General features: G+C 43.5%; 1 protein-coding gene across 2 annotated transcripts in view; it reads right to left on the bottom strand.

Annotated features, from left to right (window-relative positions):
* LOC149847717 (dynamin-related protein 3A-like) overlaps positions 1–20,722 on the bottom strand; it is a 65,640-nt gene that overhangs the window by 24,649 nt on the left and 20,269 nt on the right. For both annotated transcript variants that reach the window (XR_016430390.1, XM_089997015.1), the window contains exons 5-10: positions 2,742–2,810; positions 2,599–2,658; positions 2,192–2,305; positions 1,134–1,182; positions 467–576; positions 77–169 (exon numbers count right to left, since the gene is read on the bottom strand). Coding sequence is in view for 1 of the 2 variants with exons in the window: in XM_089997015.1 (XP_089853141.1) it covers positions 77–169; positions 467–576; positions 1,134–1,182; positions 2,192–2,305; positions 2,599–2,658; positions 2,742–2,810 (495 nt within the window). In the remaining variant the exon portion in view is untranslated. The remainder of the gene's footprint in view (positions 1–76; positions 170–466; positions 577–1,133; positions 1,183–2,191; positions 2,306–2,598; positions 2,659–2,741; positions 2,811–20,722) is intronic.

The raw sequence follows: 20,722 nt of genomic DNA, 5'->3' as shown, positions 1-20,722 counted from the left end.
AAGTTAAGAACATGGTCACAACAAAGGGGTATGCCATGTGCTCCAGACCATAAACATTAATAATCAAAGTACACACCTCAGGTACAAACAATGCATTCTTAGGACCAGTGGCATTTTGGATAGCTGTTCTAATGTCTTCATCACTCAAATAATCACAAGGATCCACTTCCTGAGAAATGTTTCAAGCACATCAGAACCAAGAATCACCTACATTACTAAAGTTTCTGCATGATGTGCCCTCTTGTATGGATTCCTAAGATGAAATCAGTTGACAAATGTTCTTAACATTTACCCACTCCCACCAAAACCACAGGTAAGGTTGATTCAAATATATTAAAAGGACTGATCCATCAAAATAAGATCATGTATTACATAACAGAACATTATCAAGTTTGCATCTAAAGGGATGAAGTGCCACACTAAATGCCATGTGACAACAAATCACACGAGATAAAAATATTAGCACCTCTAGGCTCTTAACGAAGATTGACTGAAAAATATAATGAATGCGAGCTCCACCAGAGAGTTCAGTTGTAGATAATTCTTCATGATTTCCCTCCACCATAGAAGAAAAGGCTGCAAGGATGGTCCATGTATCAGGAATGATATTATTATTATTAGCAGTTAGTATCATGTAACAAAAGTTATTGCCATCATCCAACCAACTTTTGGGAACACCATTCAGGGCTGATACTCATCCAAATTGATTACATGGTCAACGTACTAGTTATATCAAGAAAGCAAAAACAAAAATCCAGTCAAGCCACACTCAAAGTTTGAAGGCCACTTAATGAGCCAAAAAATCTATTTCTGTTAATAGCTTCATAACTTGCATAGTGTAGAAAATCCATATAGGACCAATTAAAATGGACTCCATTTAACATCAAAACTACCATATGGAAATTTTGTATTAGTTGATTCCATGTACATATATCAGGAATATATTGTATAACTGTAAGCATAACAGATTACATATCTGAAACAAAGGCCATATTATTTCTAGCACTCTTTTCACATGAGACACTGAGCCTGAACACTGTATTGTATTCATTTCCAGTTGATTCTCTCATGGAATACTTGACATAAGACCAGAAATGTGAAAATAGTAAACTAAACTAGCAAAGAGAATCCACCTTCAGAGCATTTTGTGAGGATGTTCAGTACAAGAGCTCCCTGACCAGCCTGTCACATATAAAAAATATACAAACAGATAAAAGAAAGGAAGAGTCAATGCTGAAATTAAATGACACTGGCACTGATAAAGAAAATACCACCAGTTTAGTGTACAACCAACACAAACGAAAAAAAATGAAAACTACATAGAAATAGAAGCATTAATTTGAACAAGACATTGGCTGGATTTGTTCATAGAACCTTTAACGGCATCTGCAATTAGGCATGTTACTCGAAAGCATGCAATTCCCGGTAGATATTTTGCTTAGGTAAATTCTTGGACATTCTTCATGCTCTCCTCTCTCTTTTCTAGTTTCTTTTCCACTTCTTCTGTTCTTTACTACTTTATTTCTCTTACTGTCTGTTTGACTTCCCCATCTCTTCTATTTCCCTCTCCTTTATTTCAGTCCTATGTTCACATTTCTTCCACCCATTTACTCAACTTTTTAGGGAAAGTTGCTTACAGAAATTTTAAATTCTACCAAGTGGTGAATTGAATTAAATCACATACACTAGAAGCATACGTAAAAATATGACACATAGTAATGGTTATAAAAAGATCTTTTGATTTCTTGAAAAATTCATTTTATCACAAGAAATCAGGGCTTTCAATAAGTACAGAAACATCTAAATGAATATTGGAGATGCTTGTCTCTTTGGCAGAAGGAAAGCACAGTAGAGCCGACAAGAGTGAACTTTGGCAGTAGTAGACAAGCTTATGCCATGCACCCCTTCATAGAACGGGATATGTTGTGATACTGTGTTCTCCATTAGTACAAGATTACAATCTATCCCTCTCATCTAAATAAATAAGAATGCCTATAACAGCTGAAATATAATCATTACGATAAACTTTCGGTAGACTAAGTACCTTTAAAATTTTATGGAAATACTATGGTAATGTCAAAAACAGAAAAAATTGATACATGCACATATTTAAAGAAAGAAAGTGGGCGAAGAACCACTTTGAGCCATGATTGCAAACTTCGGATACCAACAAAATATTCATTAAGCTTACTTTGGATTCTGTAATTTCACCATAGGAAGCTAGCTCCTTTGCCAAAGCAACCATTTGAACATTTATGCGAGACTTCAGTCCAGGAAGAACCTTTCTTATATGCTGTACTAGGATCTGAAAGTAGATATAAAGATGTAAGAAAAGTATGATTAAGAGCATACCAACACATTCATCCACAAAGCCATACAGGAGACCCCAGAATAAAAGATGTAAATGAAAATAATGTGAAGACTTTTAACATCACTAAAAAGAGATAAGGCAAGAAGGAAAAGAAAAGATATTGGCATCCCTCACAAGGAAGACATATCAATGAGACAAACTGAAACAACATCTTGACGAAAAATAGACCACTATCTTTGCCTCACACATCAGCAATATCTGACATAAGACATTAAGGCATCGATTACCTGATTCAGCTTCTTGGCCAACTGAGCAATACCACAGCGATCGGAGAGACCATGATAGACCTGCAAAAAATAGTAAAATTCAATTATCATTTACAAGTAAGAAATTATTTGCAGTAACCAATAGGATATAGGTTAGACAGTACAGGTCGGTTACGAAAGAAATTCTCTTCATTTGCCAGTGCCTCCTTAATGCTCCTGTTATATATAATATCCTGTTTTAAAAAGGCATGGAAAAAAGGTCATTGTAAGTTTTACATTATCGATGCAAGAATGAATGGTGATAACCACAATAGAACTTTCTAAGGATATAAAGCAGAAAATGACCACAGCACTAAACAAATTTTATCTCAATAAATGAAATGTGTCGCACCTCTTTGTCTGCATATGCACCCATCAAGAATTTAACGCATTTAAACAGAAAGGAACCCTAGTGAATAAAGAAACTTAGGGATATATAACTGTTAGGAAAGAGATATGTAAGACAACAGGGGCATTTCTGTCAATGGCAACTATATAATTCATGTTTGTTTCTATTGTTTGTGGTGACACCCCTCAAGTGGCATTTATTTTAATACAAGTGTAGTTAATACCCTCATGTACAAAAATTTGATAAGGGTTGTCTCTGAAAACACCTCAGGAATAAGTTTTCCTGAACAACAGACAAGAAAGAAAGAGAAAGAAATAGAAAAGGAGGAAAGGGTTCCCAATGGAGACGTCACCCATTGTGGGTGGCGTGATCTTGTATTTATAATATAATACTAGAGATTACAATAATACCCCTCACTTAGTTGGGTATTTATGATATACACATTACATGGAATTACATGGACCGGATCCAGATCCGATCCAACCAGCATACTCTTAACACACCCCCTCAAACTGAACATGGTGGAGAACCATGGACAGTTTGGATTTTAAACCCCAGTATCGATTGACTTAAAGGGCCTTGGTGAATAAATCTGCCACTGGGTCATCTCCGCAAATAAACATAGGATGAATCTCTTTGGATACAACTTTTTCTCTGACGAAATGGTGGTCTATCTCCACATGTTTCATTTTTCCATGTTGAACTGGATTACTAGAAACAGAAACTGCACTGTGGTTGTCACAGTAGACTAGAGAGTTGGAGATAGATTGGTGCAGGCTACATAAAGTATGCTTAATCCAAGTGACTTCAACAGTCACGATTGCCATGGCCCTATACTCTGCCTCAGTGCTAGACCACACAACTGTTTTCTGTTTTTTGCTTGCCAAGAGACTAGATGAGAACCTAAATAAACACCATAACCTGTGGCTGATCTCCTTGTAGTTGGATCATGAGCCCAATCAGCATCCGAGTAAGCAATTACCTTGATGGTATAATGGGTGTACTCACGGGTCGGTCTCATGTAGACAAGTCCATCAAAAAGAGTGCCCTTGATACTTCACCGCTTCCATATGTTTTGTCTGAAGCCTATGCATGTATTGAGAGACCTGATTCACAACAAAAATTAAATTAGGTCTAGTGAAGGTCAAATACTGAAGAGATCCAACTATGCTCTGATATTTTCCGAGATCTTCCAAATAGGTATCGTCTGCCGAGTCTGCACTCAAAAAGAAATAAGACGATATGGTTGTTGGTCCACCTGCAATCAAGGAAGAATCAAAGAGGACCCAAGTCTTATGAAACGCCTTGTGTAAGAGTGACTTTATCTCATTACTCTTTCATGTGTTATTTTCTGTAATTATGATGTCATCGATATAAATCAAGATAATAGTGATGTCTGACTGTACTTTTTCACGAATAATGAATAGTCACACTGGCTTCTCTCAAATCCAAGGGTTTTCACAACAGTACTGAAAGTATCAAACCATGCCTGAGAAGCCTGCTTAAGACCGTAAATGGCTTTTTGCAATCTTAATACAGAGGTGTTTGGGTCTCCTGAATACCCAGGTGGATGCTCCATATATATTTTTTCACACAAATCCCCATGTAAAAATGCATTTTTAACATCTAACTGGAATAACTTTCATCCATGCAATATGGCCAATGATAAAATAATTCAAATTGTTTCTATTCTGGCCACAAGGTTGAATGTTTCATCAAAATCTAAGCTTTGATCCTATATATACCCCTTTGCCACGACTCTAGCTTTGAAACACTCAATGTTGTCATCTGACCTACGTTTAACCTTATATATCCATCGACATTCAACAACATTCTTATCGAGTGGCCTGGGAACCACTTTCCAAGTATGACATTCATGGAGAGCAGCAATTTCATCGTTCATAACCTCCGTCTAGCGAGAATCGAGGCTTGCTTCAACAAAAGACTGGGGCTCTTGAATATGTTCAAGAGCTGCAACGTGTAAAAATCTAATGAAAAGGACTCATAGCATACCCATCTAGATGGCAGATTCATGACTCAAGTACTCACGCGAGTAGGAGCAACTAATGAAGATCCTAAATTGGAACCATCATATGTTGAAGTTGTAGTTGCATGACTAGAAGGAGTCGCTATTGGCTGTTGTTGCTGATCAAAAATAGAAGAAAATACAGCAACTCGTGACTGTAAATTGGGATGGCATCGCTGGACTATTGTGTTGGTCTCCTTCTAGCATAGACCTGATGAAAGAAAGAAAACTAATTTTCCCTTGGTGCATGAGAATCCGGATCAGCAATCGTGTTGAGCAAAGATGGGACATCAACATTACTATGTCCTGCACTTGTTACCACATGTGAGGAAGGCCAAAAAGAATGCAAGAGGTTGGAATTAGATTTCTGCTAGATGTCACACATGTTCTCATGGAAAACATGTCGTGAAATGATAACTTGTTAGTAGCATGATCAAAACAAAGATAGCCCATAAATTCATCATCATACCCAATGAATTGGCACACTGTGGCCCTGGGAGATAGTTTATTTCTCAGACACTTATCGATATTAACAAAACATTGACAACCATAGCTTTTTAGCCTTGTGTAATCCGGATGAATACCATATAGCAGAAAATAGGTTGACTCTCCTGAAAGAGTGGACAAGGGCATTTTGTTTATTAAGTGAACTGATGTCTGAAAAGCTTCTGTCATAGGCTCTCTTTTAAATTTGCATCATACATCATCGTTAGGGTTTTTTCGACCACATGTCAATGTTTGCGTTTTCTTGAAAAGTTCTAGGACAACTCAACTCAAGTTGAATACCATTATCATGTAGAAAACATGTGAATCCATTTGACACTTATTCACCACCACCATAACTTCGCAAGGCAAGGATTTTTATTGAGAATTGGGCTTCCACATATGATTTGAATTGACGAAATATGGGAAAGACTTGATCTTTTGACTTTAAGAAGAATATCCAAGTATAACGGCTATAATCATCTACAAAAATCAAATAATATTTGGATTTTGATAATGACACAATAGGTGAAACATTGTAATGAATGAGTTCAAAAGGAAATGAAGCCTTTTTATTAGATCTCGAAAAAAAGAGTTCATGACTTTTACAAACTCGACAACTAACACAAGAGGAGACACTTTTGTCTTTAACATCAATATTACACAAACTATCAAGGAAACTGAAATTGCAATGTCTTAATCCACAATGCCAGATATTTCCGCTTTCTCTGTTACTTCTCACGTGTTACGGTTCACCCGTTATTGTTCACATGATTCACTTTTAGAGAAAAATGATAGATCTAAATGATTGTGGTGGATATGATATGATTTCGATCAGATCTGCGAGAAAAGAGATAGATCTCGGTGTTTGAGAAGAAAAGAAATTAGATCTGATGCTATTCTGATCAGATCTGAAAGAAAAAAGTATAGATCTAGTAAATACGCACCAGATCTGAGATAAAAGAAGGAAAAGAAATGAAGGAGGGGCAGACTAGATTTAAAAACAGATCTGATTCAGAAAATAGGGAAAAAAGAAGAGATCTAGATGTGGAAGAAGATGTGCACCAAGATTTAATGATACCTTTTTGCATGCTCTGATACCATGTGAGAATGCCTCGGGAATAAGTTTCCTTGAACAAAAACAGACAAGAAAGAAAGAGAATGAAATAGAAAAGGAGGAAAGGGTTCCCAATGGAGACGTCACCCATTGTGGGTGGTGTGATCATGTATTTATAATATAATACCAGAGATTACAATAATACCCCTCACTTAGTTGGGTATTTATGATATACACATTACATGGAATTACATGGATCAGATCCAGATCCGATCCAACTAGCATATTCTTAACGTTGTCTTCGTCTCATGACAAAGTAAAGAGGAATGGAGCTTCCAGCCCCCCTGGCCCCCTTGTGTGGCTGCTCATATCATTGATCATATTCATAGCTATTTCCTCTCCTCCTCTTGTTTTCCTCACAAAGTTCTGAGTTGTTGCATGTGACATTCAAAGAATTTCAGTGACCCCTATCTGAAATCAATTCCTTAATATACCCTAGACCCTAAGAAAATTATATGAAATAGTCACTTCCCTCCTAATTACTCAGCAAAGAGCTGTGCACATAAACAAGCAATTATACAGTATCTATGTTAGAAACAAACTTTGATCTAGTGCCTGCTACTGCCAGCATAAACTTATTTGCCCCACTGCATCGTCCTTCATTCCTCCCAAGCCACCATATCTGATGGGAGATTTTTTCTTATGAATGTCAGGTAACGCATTTTATTGATGAAATTATTTGCTTCACTAAATCATGCTTTAGGATTCCATTCTGCAGCAAGGAATTAAAGATTGCTAAAAATAGGTCCAAGATCATATTTTAAGTGCAGCCCTCTGCAAGTGAAAGAACATGAAAAACGATCAGTGTTATGCTAGTATATAATTTCCGGTGTTCCCAAAGGTTTTACGCAAATGGTGCATTATCACCACATTATATGCAAACAAAGTGATGCTTAATTCTATGCAAATAACTTTAATGACTTAACAATACTAGTGAAAAAGCAAGAATAGCACCTTCCTCTACCTTTTGAAAAGATTAAAAACATCATCTTTTCTAAGGAAAATTGATGCAAGCACCATAGGGAGGGAGTATAAGGAGTTGAAAAAATCTAACCACAGGTCCACAGACCTCTTTCAGGGGCTGAAAAGCAGCCATTTTACAAGCACTGTAAGACCCGCACTTTTCAAAAAAAAAAATTTGTTACTTCGGATCCTAGTTGGATCAGGGTCGACAAGCCGCCCGTGCAAAACCCAGTTTAAAAAGAGAGAGAGAGAGAGAGATCGGACCCGGGTCGGGTCCAGACCTGACCCGGATCCAACCCGTGCCCAGCCCCTCGAAAAAGGGTTTTCGGAGGGGTTGGCAGCCCACAGAAGGGGGGGGGGGGGTCGCTGGCGACACAAGGGGCGGGCCCTGTGTGTGCCCGCTCCTTTTAAAAGGACGAGAAGGGAGAAAGGAGGGCTTACGAGCCTCTCCCCCAGATCCCCCAACTCTCTCTCTCTCTCGTCTCTTCCCCCTTGTCTCTGCTCTCTCTCCCCCCGATCCCCCAACTCTCTCTCTCGTCTCTTCCCCCCCTGTCTCTGCTCTCTCTCCCCCCGACTCCATCGCCCTCTCATTGCCGACGTCGGCGAGCCCCTCTTCGGCAACCACTCCCCGGCGACCTCCCTTCTCTCCGGCAGCCTCAGGTGAGTCCCCTCCCTCTCACTGTCCCCTCTCCCGATAACGGTAGGCAGGGGCCTTTGGCCCCTGCGACTCTCTCTCTCTTTGTTTACCTTCCGACAGGAGGCCTTCGGCACCTACCCTTCTTCTTTTCAAAAATCCAGCAGGGGCCGATGGCCCCTGCCTTTTTTTCATGAACGACAGGCTGCCTCCTCTTTAAAAGCCGCAAGGGGCCTTTGGCCCCTGCGCTCCCTCTCTCTGCTCGTTTCCTTGGCAGGGGCCATCGGCCCCTGCCCCTTTCTTTAAAAACCTGGCAGGAGCCGAAGGCTCCTGCCCCTCCTTTCTTTAAAACTCAGCAAGGGCCTCCTAAGGCCCTTGCCCCTCTTTTTGAAGACCCAGCAGAGGCCGATGGCCTCTGCCCCTCTCTAAACCGACAGAGGCCTCTGGCCCCTGTCCCATTTCCTATTGAGCAAAGCTCGACAGAGGCCATTTGGCCCCTGCCTCATCTTCTGAGGGCCGCAGGTGGGCATTTGGCCCCTGCGACCCCCTCTCTCTCTCGTTTTTCCTTTCGACAGTCCAACGGAAGGGGGTGGGAAGCCCCTTTCCATTCGAGGTAGGACTGCCGGCAAAGGCCTTTGGCCCTTGCCTCATGATTCTTCAGGACTCGGCAGGGGCCCTTGGCCCCTGCCTCGATCTTTTAGAAAGCCGACAGGGGCCAAAGACCCTTGTCTCGTCTTTTGGGAAACTAGCAGGGGCCTTTGGCCCCTGCCGCCCGATTATGTCCGACAGGCAGTGGAAATAAGCCCATGCCCGACCTTTGTTCCGTTTTTAATTAAGATTCATGCTAATATCGTACTCTTGCAGTGTTACGCGACGGAGTCGTTCGCGCCCCTCGAACTAAACCAACGATCACCTACGCTCATAGACGACTTCTTCCTCGCAATACCCCAAGGTAGGAGAAGTTGCACAAGGACTTAAATAATTAAATCGAGGTTAAATAATTAAAGATTAAAGGACTTAATTATATATTTATATATATATATACGTATATAAGTACGCTTTCAATTCAAGGACGCGGTTTCGCGATCCTTGTCTTTTGCTTTCGCATTTCCTGTTTTTGTTTGTCGTCGCGCTTTGCGCCCAGGCTTTTGTTTTCGTATTCACTACTTACTGTCTTTTAATTCAAGGACGGGGTTTCGCGATCCTTGTCCTTTGCTTTCGCATTTTCTGTTTCTGTTTTCCGTCGCGCTTTGCGCCCAGGCTTTTGCTTTCATATTTACTACTTACTGTCTTTTAATTCAATGATGCAGTTTCGCGATCCTTGTCCTTTGCTTTCGCATCTCCTGTTTCTGTTTGCCGTCGCGCTTCGCGCCCAGGCTCTTGCTTTTCGCATTATTGACTTTCATTTTTGTCTTGCCACCGACTCAACGTATTCGGGAGAGATACATTTTTCACTATTTTTACTCGATATGTTTTGGGAAAATCCTTGATCTAGGACAAGATCAAGTTGTTAGGCGATGGGTTCTTTTGCGAAACTCATTTACCAAGACAAGTGTCGAGACTTGCGTAGCACCAAGACACTGCGTCATCGGATGCGAGATTCGAGAAAATCACATGTCATATGTAGGCAAGTTGTTGATCGTTTCGAAAGATTTAGAATATTAGAATAAAACATTATATCTTTGCGAAACACACTCCTGAGGCTCCTACTGAGGACTTATATCCCTTTTCTCACAGTTTACTCTTGAACATGTGAGGCATGTTAGTACTACGACGATTGGATGAGATGGTCGTATGACCTCTATTAGTGTTTTGTGCACGTTGCTGAAAACACATATAAAAAAAAAGGGATCGCCTTCATAGGCAAGATGCTCATTTTGGTCTAATGGACCAGAGCATGAAGAATGAGGCAACGGCTAAGAAACCATGTCGCGCTCGATTCAACCTGGCTTCGTCAGGAGAGAGGACGAAGGGTACCAACTCCGATGGACGGACCATTTATGGCTTTATACGAGCAAAAGACCCGTCTTCCCCAGTCATCGGAGGTTAGGGGGGATAAGGGTTACATAAGTTAGCCTAACACTTCTGCAGAAGTTGGATGCATCCCTATCAGGCGTTGGGGACTTACTCTCTCGACCATCGGTCGCCTCCATAGGAATAGGATTCAGTCAGACAACCGAGGTATCTTAAACTACTTAACATAATGAACACAAGGCTTGGTCTCGACTGTTTTGACTCACGTGCCATGTATGTACCCGCATGGCCGGTTAACAAGTAATAACTAAATTGAGCATGTTCACCTTTCAGTTTGTTGTACTTAGCTTGTTTCTCCAGTTTATCTACTTAGTTTGCTCGTTACTACCTGCTGCATAAATTATTTATGTCTAATTTAATTCTTTCTGTTTTTTTGCTCACCTACTAGTTTTTCGCAAAACTAACCCATTTCATGGGTACATGTGACGAATAAGTGCATCACAGGCGATGGCGCGACTGCGAGATGACTTCAGGATCCATTGTTTCTGCTCGTAGTTCTTCTCCTGGACATTTTGCTTTTTGTTACAATTTTCTTGGAGGAAATCCAAATTTTGTACAAACCTGACACTCTCTTTTAATAGAAGAAATGGTTTCCTAAGTATCATTGCAGATCGTCCATAGTAAATCTTTGTTCTCTCGCTAACGTGCCCAAAGTTGTCAAACTTGTCTTTTTTTTTATAAAGAAATCGTTTTCGCTGATTTTAAAAATAAACTCTGTAAAGAAAAGAAATTTTTCAACTATTTCAAGGAAATTATAAAGTTTGAAATTTTGGGGCGTTACAACTTGGTATCAGAGCAGGTTGAAACAGTGATTCTTGGTCATCGAGCATCTGTATCGCGCTGTAAGTAACTTAATTTTTTTTTTCTATACTATTAGACTAGAGCATACCTTACATGGGTGTTTGGGGTTTTCTTGTTTAAAGAAAATGAACCCTTCGGATGATTCGAGATTGAGACGCAAAAAAGGCGTACAAAAAACGCATTGTCGTTCAGTTAGGGGCAAAAGCTCTCTGGTAGGAAGACTTGAGCGTTCGACTACCGGTTCAAAATATTGGACTAGCAGGCCGCCCCCTCCCACTTTTGCGGATTATTGGGGCTTTACGCTTCCGAATGCCTACCAAGCACCGCTAGCCATTCGGGAAGGTGGTCGCGTGTCAAATCATGTTTTACTTAATCGAAACGCTTCTCTGAAATCCTCTGAAGCAGAATCTCCCTGCCAAGCCCAGATGGAGTGCGAATTCTGTGGTGAAGAAGGTCATACAATGAATAATTGTCAACTCAGGGAAGCATACAACAAAAAGGTGTCTGCCGCACAAGATCTGGAAGACACAACGTCCTCGATCCAGGGTACTTTAGACACACCAACGTGTGATGGACAGATATTACCCCAAGAGGGAGCTCAGGACGTCGCTCCACCCACTTATATGCCTTCTCCCAACTCACCAATATACACACCAGCCCCAGACTCACCGCAGTACATATCAGATACTTCGGTGTACACACCGGCTTCACCGCAGTACATACTGGATTCTCCGGTATACACTCCGGCTTCGCCGTCCTATGCACCGAATGCCTCGCCACATTACACCCCCACAACTCCTCTTCACGGGCAAGGAGTCCCGAATGAATATTTGCATCCTTTTCCCCCTCTGCGTGTGTTAAGGCGCACGGGTATTGCAAGAGAGTGCTTGAAAAAGTACTCTCATCATCCCTAAAAAGGAGATAAAACGCGTTGGTTTTTGTACCCGTGGTCGATTTGTGTTTTGCTGTTGTAAGTAACCTCTTGTACCAGCACTGCTGAGATTTTGTAATCTCTATTACTCGGAAATACGATAACCTTTTTTATATTATTCTTTTCCTCCAAGTATTGACTTACGTATCATCTGGTTATTTTAAGGATGGTTCAAGGTTCGAACGAAAGTTCGTCTAACGAATGGTCAGATCAACGGGGATTCATCATGGATTCCCTGAACGCATTAGCTAGCGCCATGCGAAATCAAGTGCACAACCAAGTACCTACCCCAGAACCAAGCCACCATGCGACAGTATCATATGAAAAGTTCTTAAAGCTCGATCCTCCAACCTTCACAGGCAAGCCCGACCCTGATGCAGCTGAGAACTGGATATTGGAAGTGGAGCGAGTATTCCAAGTTTTGATAGTTCCAGACGACAAGAAGACACTTTATGGTACTTTCAGGCTTTTGGGTGCCGCCCGCCATTGGTGGGACATGACCCGGAACATACAGTTCCCGACAGCTTCGTTTATTCCTTGGGAGACCTTCAAAAGAGCTTTCTTGGAGAACTATTTTCCTCCTCATACAAGGGAGAGGAAAAAGGTGGAGTTCTTGGAACTTTGCCAAGGCACGTCAAGTCTGGTGGATTACATCTCCAAATTCCAGGAGTTGGAAGGATATTGCCCCAACTTATTCGAAGATGATCGCGAGCGAGCGGGGAAATTCATCCGCGGATTGAAGGAAGGACTCCGACCAAGGGTCCTTAACAGCATGCCATCAACTCTCTCCGCAGTCGTTGCTGCATCCACTCTCCTGACCGAGGATTGGGAGCGCTCCAAGAGCACCCAAAGCAAGAAGCCACCCGTTGCGGGTAGCGATCAAAAGAAATATCCCTCTGGCGGTCAAACCAAGCGACCACCCTTTTTCGTAAACAAGGAAGGTGGAAGCAAGCAATATCCTCCTTCAAAACGTCAGCGACCTCAGGGCAACCCTCCCGGCCGGCAGCAGGCGGTTGATGTCTGCCCCAAATGCGGACGACCTCACCCCGGGCAGGCATGCCCTCTTATTACAGGCGGATGCCTGTACTGTGGCAAGATGGGCCACTTCGCACGCGAGTGCCGCAAGAAGGCGGCTGACGACCTCAGACGGAATGGTAGAGCACCTCTGCTCCCCGACCACCGCCGCAACCGCAACAACAGCAACATTCTTACCAGGCGCAGCAACCACAGTCCAGCGGCCAGAAGAAAGCACAGAGACGCGTTTACACTGCCACGGTCAAACAGCTGACCAAAGGCGAGCTTGTGCAAGGTACCATCTTGATTGCTAACCAAGCAGCTTTCGTACTCTTTGATTGCGGTGCCACTCATTCTTTTACTTCTGTAAAATTTGTCGAACTCTTGCACGTACCTGTAAGTTCGCTAGATAATGTTCTCAGCGTCTATAACCCGATTGGGAAAAACACTATTTTTGTGACCTACGTGTCAGCTTTGGGCGTGGTCTTAGCGGATCGACATTTGTCGGCCTGCGTTATCCTTCTAGATATGACCGAATTTGACGTCATCCTAGGCATGGATTGGCTGCACAAGTACCATGCCAAAACCTTTTGCCATGAAAGCAAGATTGTGTTGTCTCCACCAGGGATGCCTAAGGTGGAATTCAAGTTCGCGAAGGCGGACCGTGCAAGCAAGATGATTTCTTCACTAAAGGCACAAAATTACCTGAGAAGGTGATGCACTGCCTTTTTATTCAGTGTCGTCCAGTCTGAGCCGCCGCAAATTTCAATCAGAGATCTGGAGGTGGTTCGGGATTTTCCGGACGTCTTCCCAGAAGAGCTGTCAGGACTTCCCCCACCACGAGAGGTTGAATTCAACATCGAGTTGTTGCCGAGTACTGCGCCAATTTCTAAAGCTTCATACCGTATGGCGTCAGCCGAGCTCGAGGAGCTCAAGAAGCAGTTACAGGAATTGATGGATTTAGGATTCATTCGCCCTAGTGTCTCGCCTTGGGGAGCTCCTGTTTTATTCGTTAAAAAGAAAGACGGATCATTGTGGTTGTGCATCGACTATCGAATACTCAACCAGGCCACGATAAAGAATAAGTATCTGTTACCGCGTATCGAAGATATGTTCGATCAACTGCGGAATGCCAAGATTTTCTCAAAGATCGACCTTAGGTCAGGATACCATCAACTCAGAATTAAGGGAGTCGATATCTCCAAGATGGCTTTTCGAACCAGGTATGGGCATTTCGAGTTTACTGTCATGCCTTTCGGAGTCACCAACGCACCTGCAGCTTTTATGGACCTCATGAACAGTGTGTTCAAACCCTTTTTGGATACCTTCGTGATCGTGTTCATCGATGACATTATGGTGTACTCTGAAACCTGGAATCAACATCGTGAACATTTAATCATCATTTTGGAAACCTTGCGAAAGGAGCGTTTGTTCGCTAAATTCTCTAAATGCGAGTTTTGGCTCAAGGAGGTTATGTTTTTAGGACATGTTATATCCGAGAAAGGAGTGTCTGTGGATCCTGCAAAGGTGAAGGCCGTGCTAAGCTGACAGCAGCCGAAGAACGTTCGGGACATCAGAAGTTTTCTTGGCTTAGCTGGATATTATCGAAGATTTATCCAGGACTTTTCTAAAATCTCTTTACCTATGACAAAGTTGTTAAAGAAAGAAGTTAAGTTTATGTGGGATGATTCGTGCTAAAACAGTTTTCAGTTGCTGAAAGAGCGACTTACTACCGCTCCTATCTTGGCTTTGCCTTCAGCACAAGGCGGCTTCGTGATCTATACTGACGCTTTTGGAACAGGCTTGGGTTGCGTCCTAATGCAGAATGGTAAGGTAATAGCTTACGCCCTGCGTCAACTTAAGATTCATGAGAAGAATTATCCGACTCATGACTTGGAATTGGCAGCTGTGGTGTTCGCATTGAAGATATGGCGACACTACTTGTACGGGGAGCAATTCGAGGCTTTTACAGATCATAAGAGCCTCAAGTACTTGTTTTCAAAGAATGAGCTAAATATGAGGCAACGACGCTGGCTAGAATTTCTCAAGGATTACGATTTCACCCTTTCCTACCATCCAGGAAAGGCGAACGTGTTAGCTGATGCTCTCAGCCGTAAGGCTTCTAGCGTTTCCGTCAACCTATTATACGTTGGTTGGAAGTTGATTGAGGATTTGGTCTCATGGAAACCGTTTGCAGTCTCGTCGAATTCTATCAGTCTTTCTAATCTGATAGCTCAACCTGAGCTATTAGCCAAGATCCTTGTTGGGCAAAAGACTGATGCGCAGTACGAGAAGCTGAAGGCTCGTACACAGCAGACCGATACTCCTTTCCGGCTTAAGGACAATAGAAGCATTTGGCTCAAAAATCGTCTTTGGGTCCCAGCTGATCCTGTTTGGAGATACGAGATTCTCGTAGAGGCCCATAAATCCAAATATACGATTCACCCGGGAGGCACGAAGATGTTCAAAGACTTGCAGCGCAGATATTAGTGGAGCGGAATAAAGCGAGACGTGGTCGAATACATCTCTAAGTGTTTGACTTGCCAGCAGATTAAGATCGAGCATCAACGACCTGGCGGAGTGATGCAGCAGATGAAAATCCCACAATGGAAGTGGAAAGACATCACTATGGACTTTATCGTCGGTTTGCTTAGGACACGAAGAAAGAACGATGCGATTTGGGTGATCGTTGACCGACTCACCAAATCGGCTCATTTTCTTCCTATCCGTATTAGTCAGTCTTTAGACAGTTTCGCGGACCTCTACATCAGTGAGATTGTGAGGTTGCACGGTGTTCCTGTATCTATCATCTCCGATCGTGATCCGAAGTTTACCTCGAGGTTTTGGGGACAACTTCAAATCGCTTTGGGTACGAATTTAAAATTCAGCACCGCTTTTCACCCTCAGCAGACGGACAGTCTGAACGCACAATTCAGGCTTTGGAGGACATGTTGTGTGCGTGCATGATGGACTGGAAGGGAGAATGGGATTCTCATACAGTTTGGCCGAATTCGCTTACAACAACAGTTATCACGCTAGCATCAGGATGGCCCCTTACGAGGCCTTGTATGGAAAGCCCTGTCGTTCGCCTCTCTACTGGGACGAGGTCGGCGAGCGAAGATTGGATTCTCCGGTAGTGCTACAACACTACACTCAGCAAGTGCAATTGATTCGGGAGCGACTCCGTACTGCCCAGAGCCGGCAGAAAAGTTATGTGGATCGTCATCGTCGAGAGCTCACCTTCTCGACGGAAGATGTGGTTTTTGTTAAGGTATCTCCCACAAAGAGCGTATTTCGGTTCGGGAAAAAGGGAAAGCTAAACCCTAGATTTGTCGGACCGTTCGAGATCCTGGAACGGATTGGTGAAGCAGCTTATCATGTGGCTTTACCTCAACAGTACGCTCAAATCCATAACGTTTTTCATGTATCTATGCTTCGGAAATACGTTCACGACCCATCACGCATCATCCATTATGATGATGTAGACATTCAGAAGGATTTGTCTTTCGAGGAAAGACCAGTCGAGATCAAGTGCTTAGATTAAAGACGATATCTCTTGTAAAGGTGTGTTGAAAGCACCATGAGATAGAGGAATGTACTAAGGAGCCTGACTCTGATATTAGGGAGAAATACCCTGACTTGTACTTTGATCGATAACTTCAATTTAATTTCGAGGACGAAATTATTTTTAAGGAGGGTTGGATGTAAAACCCAGTTGTAAAAAAAAAGATCGGACCTGGGTCGGGTCCAGACCCGACCTGGATCCAACCCGTGCCCAGCCCCTCGAAAAAGGGTTTTCGGAGGGGCTGGCACCCCACAGAGGGGGGGGATCGTCGGCGACACAGGGGGCGGGCCCTGTGTGCGCCCCCTCCTTTTAAAAGGACGAGAGGGGAGAGGGGAGGGCTTACGAGCCTCTCCCCCCGATCCCCCGACTCTATCTCTCTCTCGTCTCTTCCCCCCTGTCTCTGCTCTCTCTTCCCCCGACTCCATCTCTCTCTCATTGTCGACGTTGGCGAACCCCTCTTCGACAACCACTCCCCAGCGACCTCCCTTCTCTCCGGCAGCCTCAGGTGAGTCCCCTCCCTCTCACTATCTCCTCTCCCGATAACGGCAGGCAGGGGCCAAAGGCCCCTACCACTTTCTCTCTCTGTTTACCTTCCGGCAGGGGGCCTTCGGGCCCTGCCCCTCTTCTTTTCAAAAATCCAGCAGGGGCCGATGCCTTTTTTCATGAATGACAGGGGCCATTGGCTCCTGCCTCCTCTTTGAAAGCCGAAGGGGGCCTTTGGCCCCTGCGCTCCCTCTCTCTGCTTGTTTCCTTGGCAGGGGCCATCGGCCCCTGCCCCTTTCTTTTAAAACCTGGCAGGAGCCGAAGGCTCCTGCCCCTACTTTCTTTAAAACTCAGCAAGGGCCTCCTAAGGGCCTTGCCCCTCTTTTTGAAGACCCAGCAGGAGCCGATGGCCCCTGCCCCTCTCTAAACCGTTCATTTCCTGTCGAGCAAAGCTCGGCAGGGGCCATTTGGCCCCTGCCTCATCTTCCGAGGGTCGCAAGTGGGCATTTAGCCCCTGCGACCCCCTCTCTCTCGTTTTGCCTTCCGACAGGCCAACGGAAGGGGGTGGGAAGCCCCCTTCCATTCGAGGTAGGACTGTCGGCAAGGGTCTTTGGCCCTTGCCTCATGATTCTCCAGGACTCGGCAGGGGCCCTTGGCCCCTACCTCATTCTTTTAGAAAGCCGACAGGGGCCAAAGACCCTTGTCTCGTCTTTTGGGAAACTAGCAGGGGCCTTTGGCCCCTGCCGCCCGATTATGTCCGACAGGCAGTGGAAATAAGCCCATGCCCGACCTTTGTTCCGTTTTTAATTAAGATTCATGCTAATATCGTACTCTTGCAGTGTTACGCGACGGAGTCCGTTCGCGCCCCGCGAACTAAACCAACGATCACCTACGCTCATAGACGACTTCTTCCTCGCAATACTCCAAGGTAGGAGAAGTTGCACAAGGACTTAAATAATTAAATCGAGGTTAAATAATTAAAGATTAAAGGACTTAATTATATATTTATATATATATATATACGTATATAAGTACGCTTTCAATTCAAGGACGCAGTTTCGCGATCCTTGTCTTTTGCTTTCGCATTTCCTGTTTTTGTTTGTCGTCGCGCTTTGCGCCCAGGCTTTTGTTTTCGTATTCACTACTTACTGTCTTTTAATTCAAGGACAGGGTTTCGCGATCCTTGTCCTTTGCTTTCGCATTTTCTGTTTCTGTTTTCCGTCGCGCTTTGCGCCCAGGCTTTTGCTTTCATATTTACTACTTACTGTCTTTTAATTCAATGATGCAGTTTCGCGATCCTTGTCCTTTGCTTTCGCATCTCCTGTTTCTGTTTGCCGTCGCGCTTCGCGCCCAGGCTCTTGCTTTTCGCATTATTGACTTTCATTTTTGTCTTGCAACCGACTCAACGTATTCGGGAGGGATACATTTTTCACTATTTTTACTCGATATGTTTTGGGAAAATCCTTGATCTAGGACAAGATCAAGTTGTTAGGTGATGGGTTCTTTTGCGAAACTCATTTACCAAGACAAGTGTCGAGACTTGCGTAGCACCAAGACACTGCATCATCGGATGCGAGATTCGAGAAAATCACATGTCATATGTAGGCAAGTTGTTGATCGTTTCGAAAGATTTAGAATATTAGAATAAAACATTATATCTTTGCGAAACACACTCCTGAGGCTCCTACTGAGGACTTATATCCCTTTTCTCACAGTTTACTCTTGAACATGTGAGGCATGTTAGTACTACGACGATTGGATGAGATGGTCGTATGACCTCTATTAGTGTTTTGTGCACGTTGCTGAAAACACATATAAAAAAAAAGGGATCGCCTTCATAGGCAAGATGCTCATTTTGGTCTAATGGACCAGAGCATGAAGAATGAGGCAACGGCTAAGAAACCATGTCGCGCTCGATTCAACCTGGCTTCGTCAGGAGAGAGGACGAAGGGTACCAACTCCGATGGACGGACCATTTATGGCTTTATACGAGCAAAAGACCCGTCTTCCCCAGTCATCGGAGGTTAGGGGGGATAAGGGTTACATAAGTTAGCCTAACACTTCTGCAGAAGTTGGATGCATCCCTATCAGGCGTTGGGGACTTACTCTCTCGACCATCGGTCGCCTCCATAGGAATAGGATTCAGTCAGACAACCGAGGTATCTTAAACTACTTAACATAATGAACACAAGGCTTGGTCTCGACTGTTTTGACTCACGTGCCATGTATGTACCCGCATGGCCGGTTAACAAGTAATAACTAAATTGAGCATGTTCACCTTTCAGTTTGTTGTACTTAGCTTGTTTCTCCAGTTTATCTACTTAGTTTGCTCGTTACTACCTGCTGCATAAATTATTTATGTCTAATTTAATTCTTTCTGTTTTTGTGCTCACCTACTAGTTTTTCGCAAAACTAACCCATTTTATGGGTACATGTGACGAATAAGTGCATCACAGGCGATGGCGCGACTGCGAGATGACTTCAGGATCCATTGTTTCTGCTCGTAGTTCTTCTCCTGGACATTTTGCTTTTTGTTACAATTTTCTTGGAGGAAATCCAAATTTTGTACAAACCTGACACTCTCTTTTAATAGAAGAAATGGTTTCCTAAGTATTATTGCAGATCGTCCATGGTAAATCTTTGTTCTCTCGCTAACGTGCCCAAAGTTGTCAAACATGTCTTTTTTTTTATAAAGAAATCGTTTTCGCTGATTTTAAAAATAAACTCTGTAAAGAAAAGAAATTTTTCAAGGAAATTATAAAGTTCGAAATTTTGGGGCGTTACACCCCGCGTTTCTATTTAAACCCCCAACAGGGGGGGTTTCTTTTTTAAAAAGTCCTCGAGGACCCAAGCTCCCCTGCGCTTATCTCTCTCTCCCTGCTCGTCGCCTGACACCTCTTCTGCGAAAACCCAAAATCCCCAGGTACTCTCTTTCTCGCATCTCTCTCCCTCTCTTTGCTTGACCCGACCCCCCGTCGGGATCCCCCTCTCTCACTCGTCGGTTGCCGACAGGAGGGAGCCGCCCTCCTCCCCCCCCCCCCCCCTCTCTCTCTCTCTCTCTCTCTCTCTATATATATATATATATATATATATATATATATATATATATATATATATATATATATATATTGCGATGGCTGAAGGAGACGAACTTCAAATTTGTGGTCTACCGTTCGTGGAGCAAGCCTTCTACTGCAGTCATGGCCGCCGTCTGGTGCCATGAGAAGTTTTTCCGCCTCAACTGCGACATCAAAGCTTGGCTTCTGAATCATAATATCAGTAAATTCCAGCAAATAGACGCCTGGGAGCAAGAGCCGTCGACCATTCATTATTCTTTGTCTTTCCCGGACTCCCTTTCTTATTCGACTATTCAAAGCTTAAAGGTCGAATCCACTGAGCTTTCTTTGGTTCTGCAAACACGGCGGATCAAAGATGAAATTCGATGGAAACAACGGGCAAGGGTGCATTGGCTTGCGACTGGTGACGGCAATACTAGCTTCTTTCACTCCTACGCTTCGCACCGTCACAGGAGGAACATTTTTCCCTCTATCTCCATTAGGGGAGTCAGCTACTCCACCGACAATGTCCTTCCAGCGGTTTCTCACTATTTCAAGACCATTTATGTTGCCCAGACCTCCGTCGACGGCACTATTGGCCCTCTTTTCATACGGGCAATTGATCAAACTCAAACCCGAGCTATGCAATC

This window comes from Nuphar pumila, chromosome 1 (assembly GCF_984573655.1).
Source record: "Nuphar pumila chromosome 1, dmNupPumi1.hap1.1, whole genome shotgun sequence".
NCBI lineage: Eukaryota > Viridiplantae > Streptophyta > Magnoliopsida > Nymphaeales > Nymphaeaceae > Nuphar > Nuphar pumila.
Note: the sequence above shows the minus strand (reverse complement) of the source record. Positions and strands in the feature narration are given on the sequence as shown.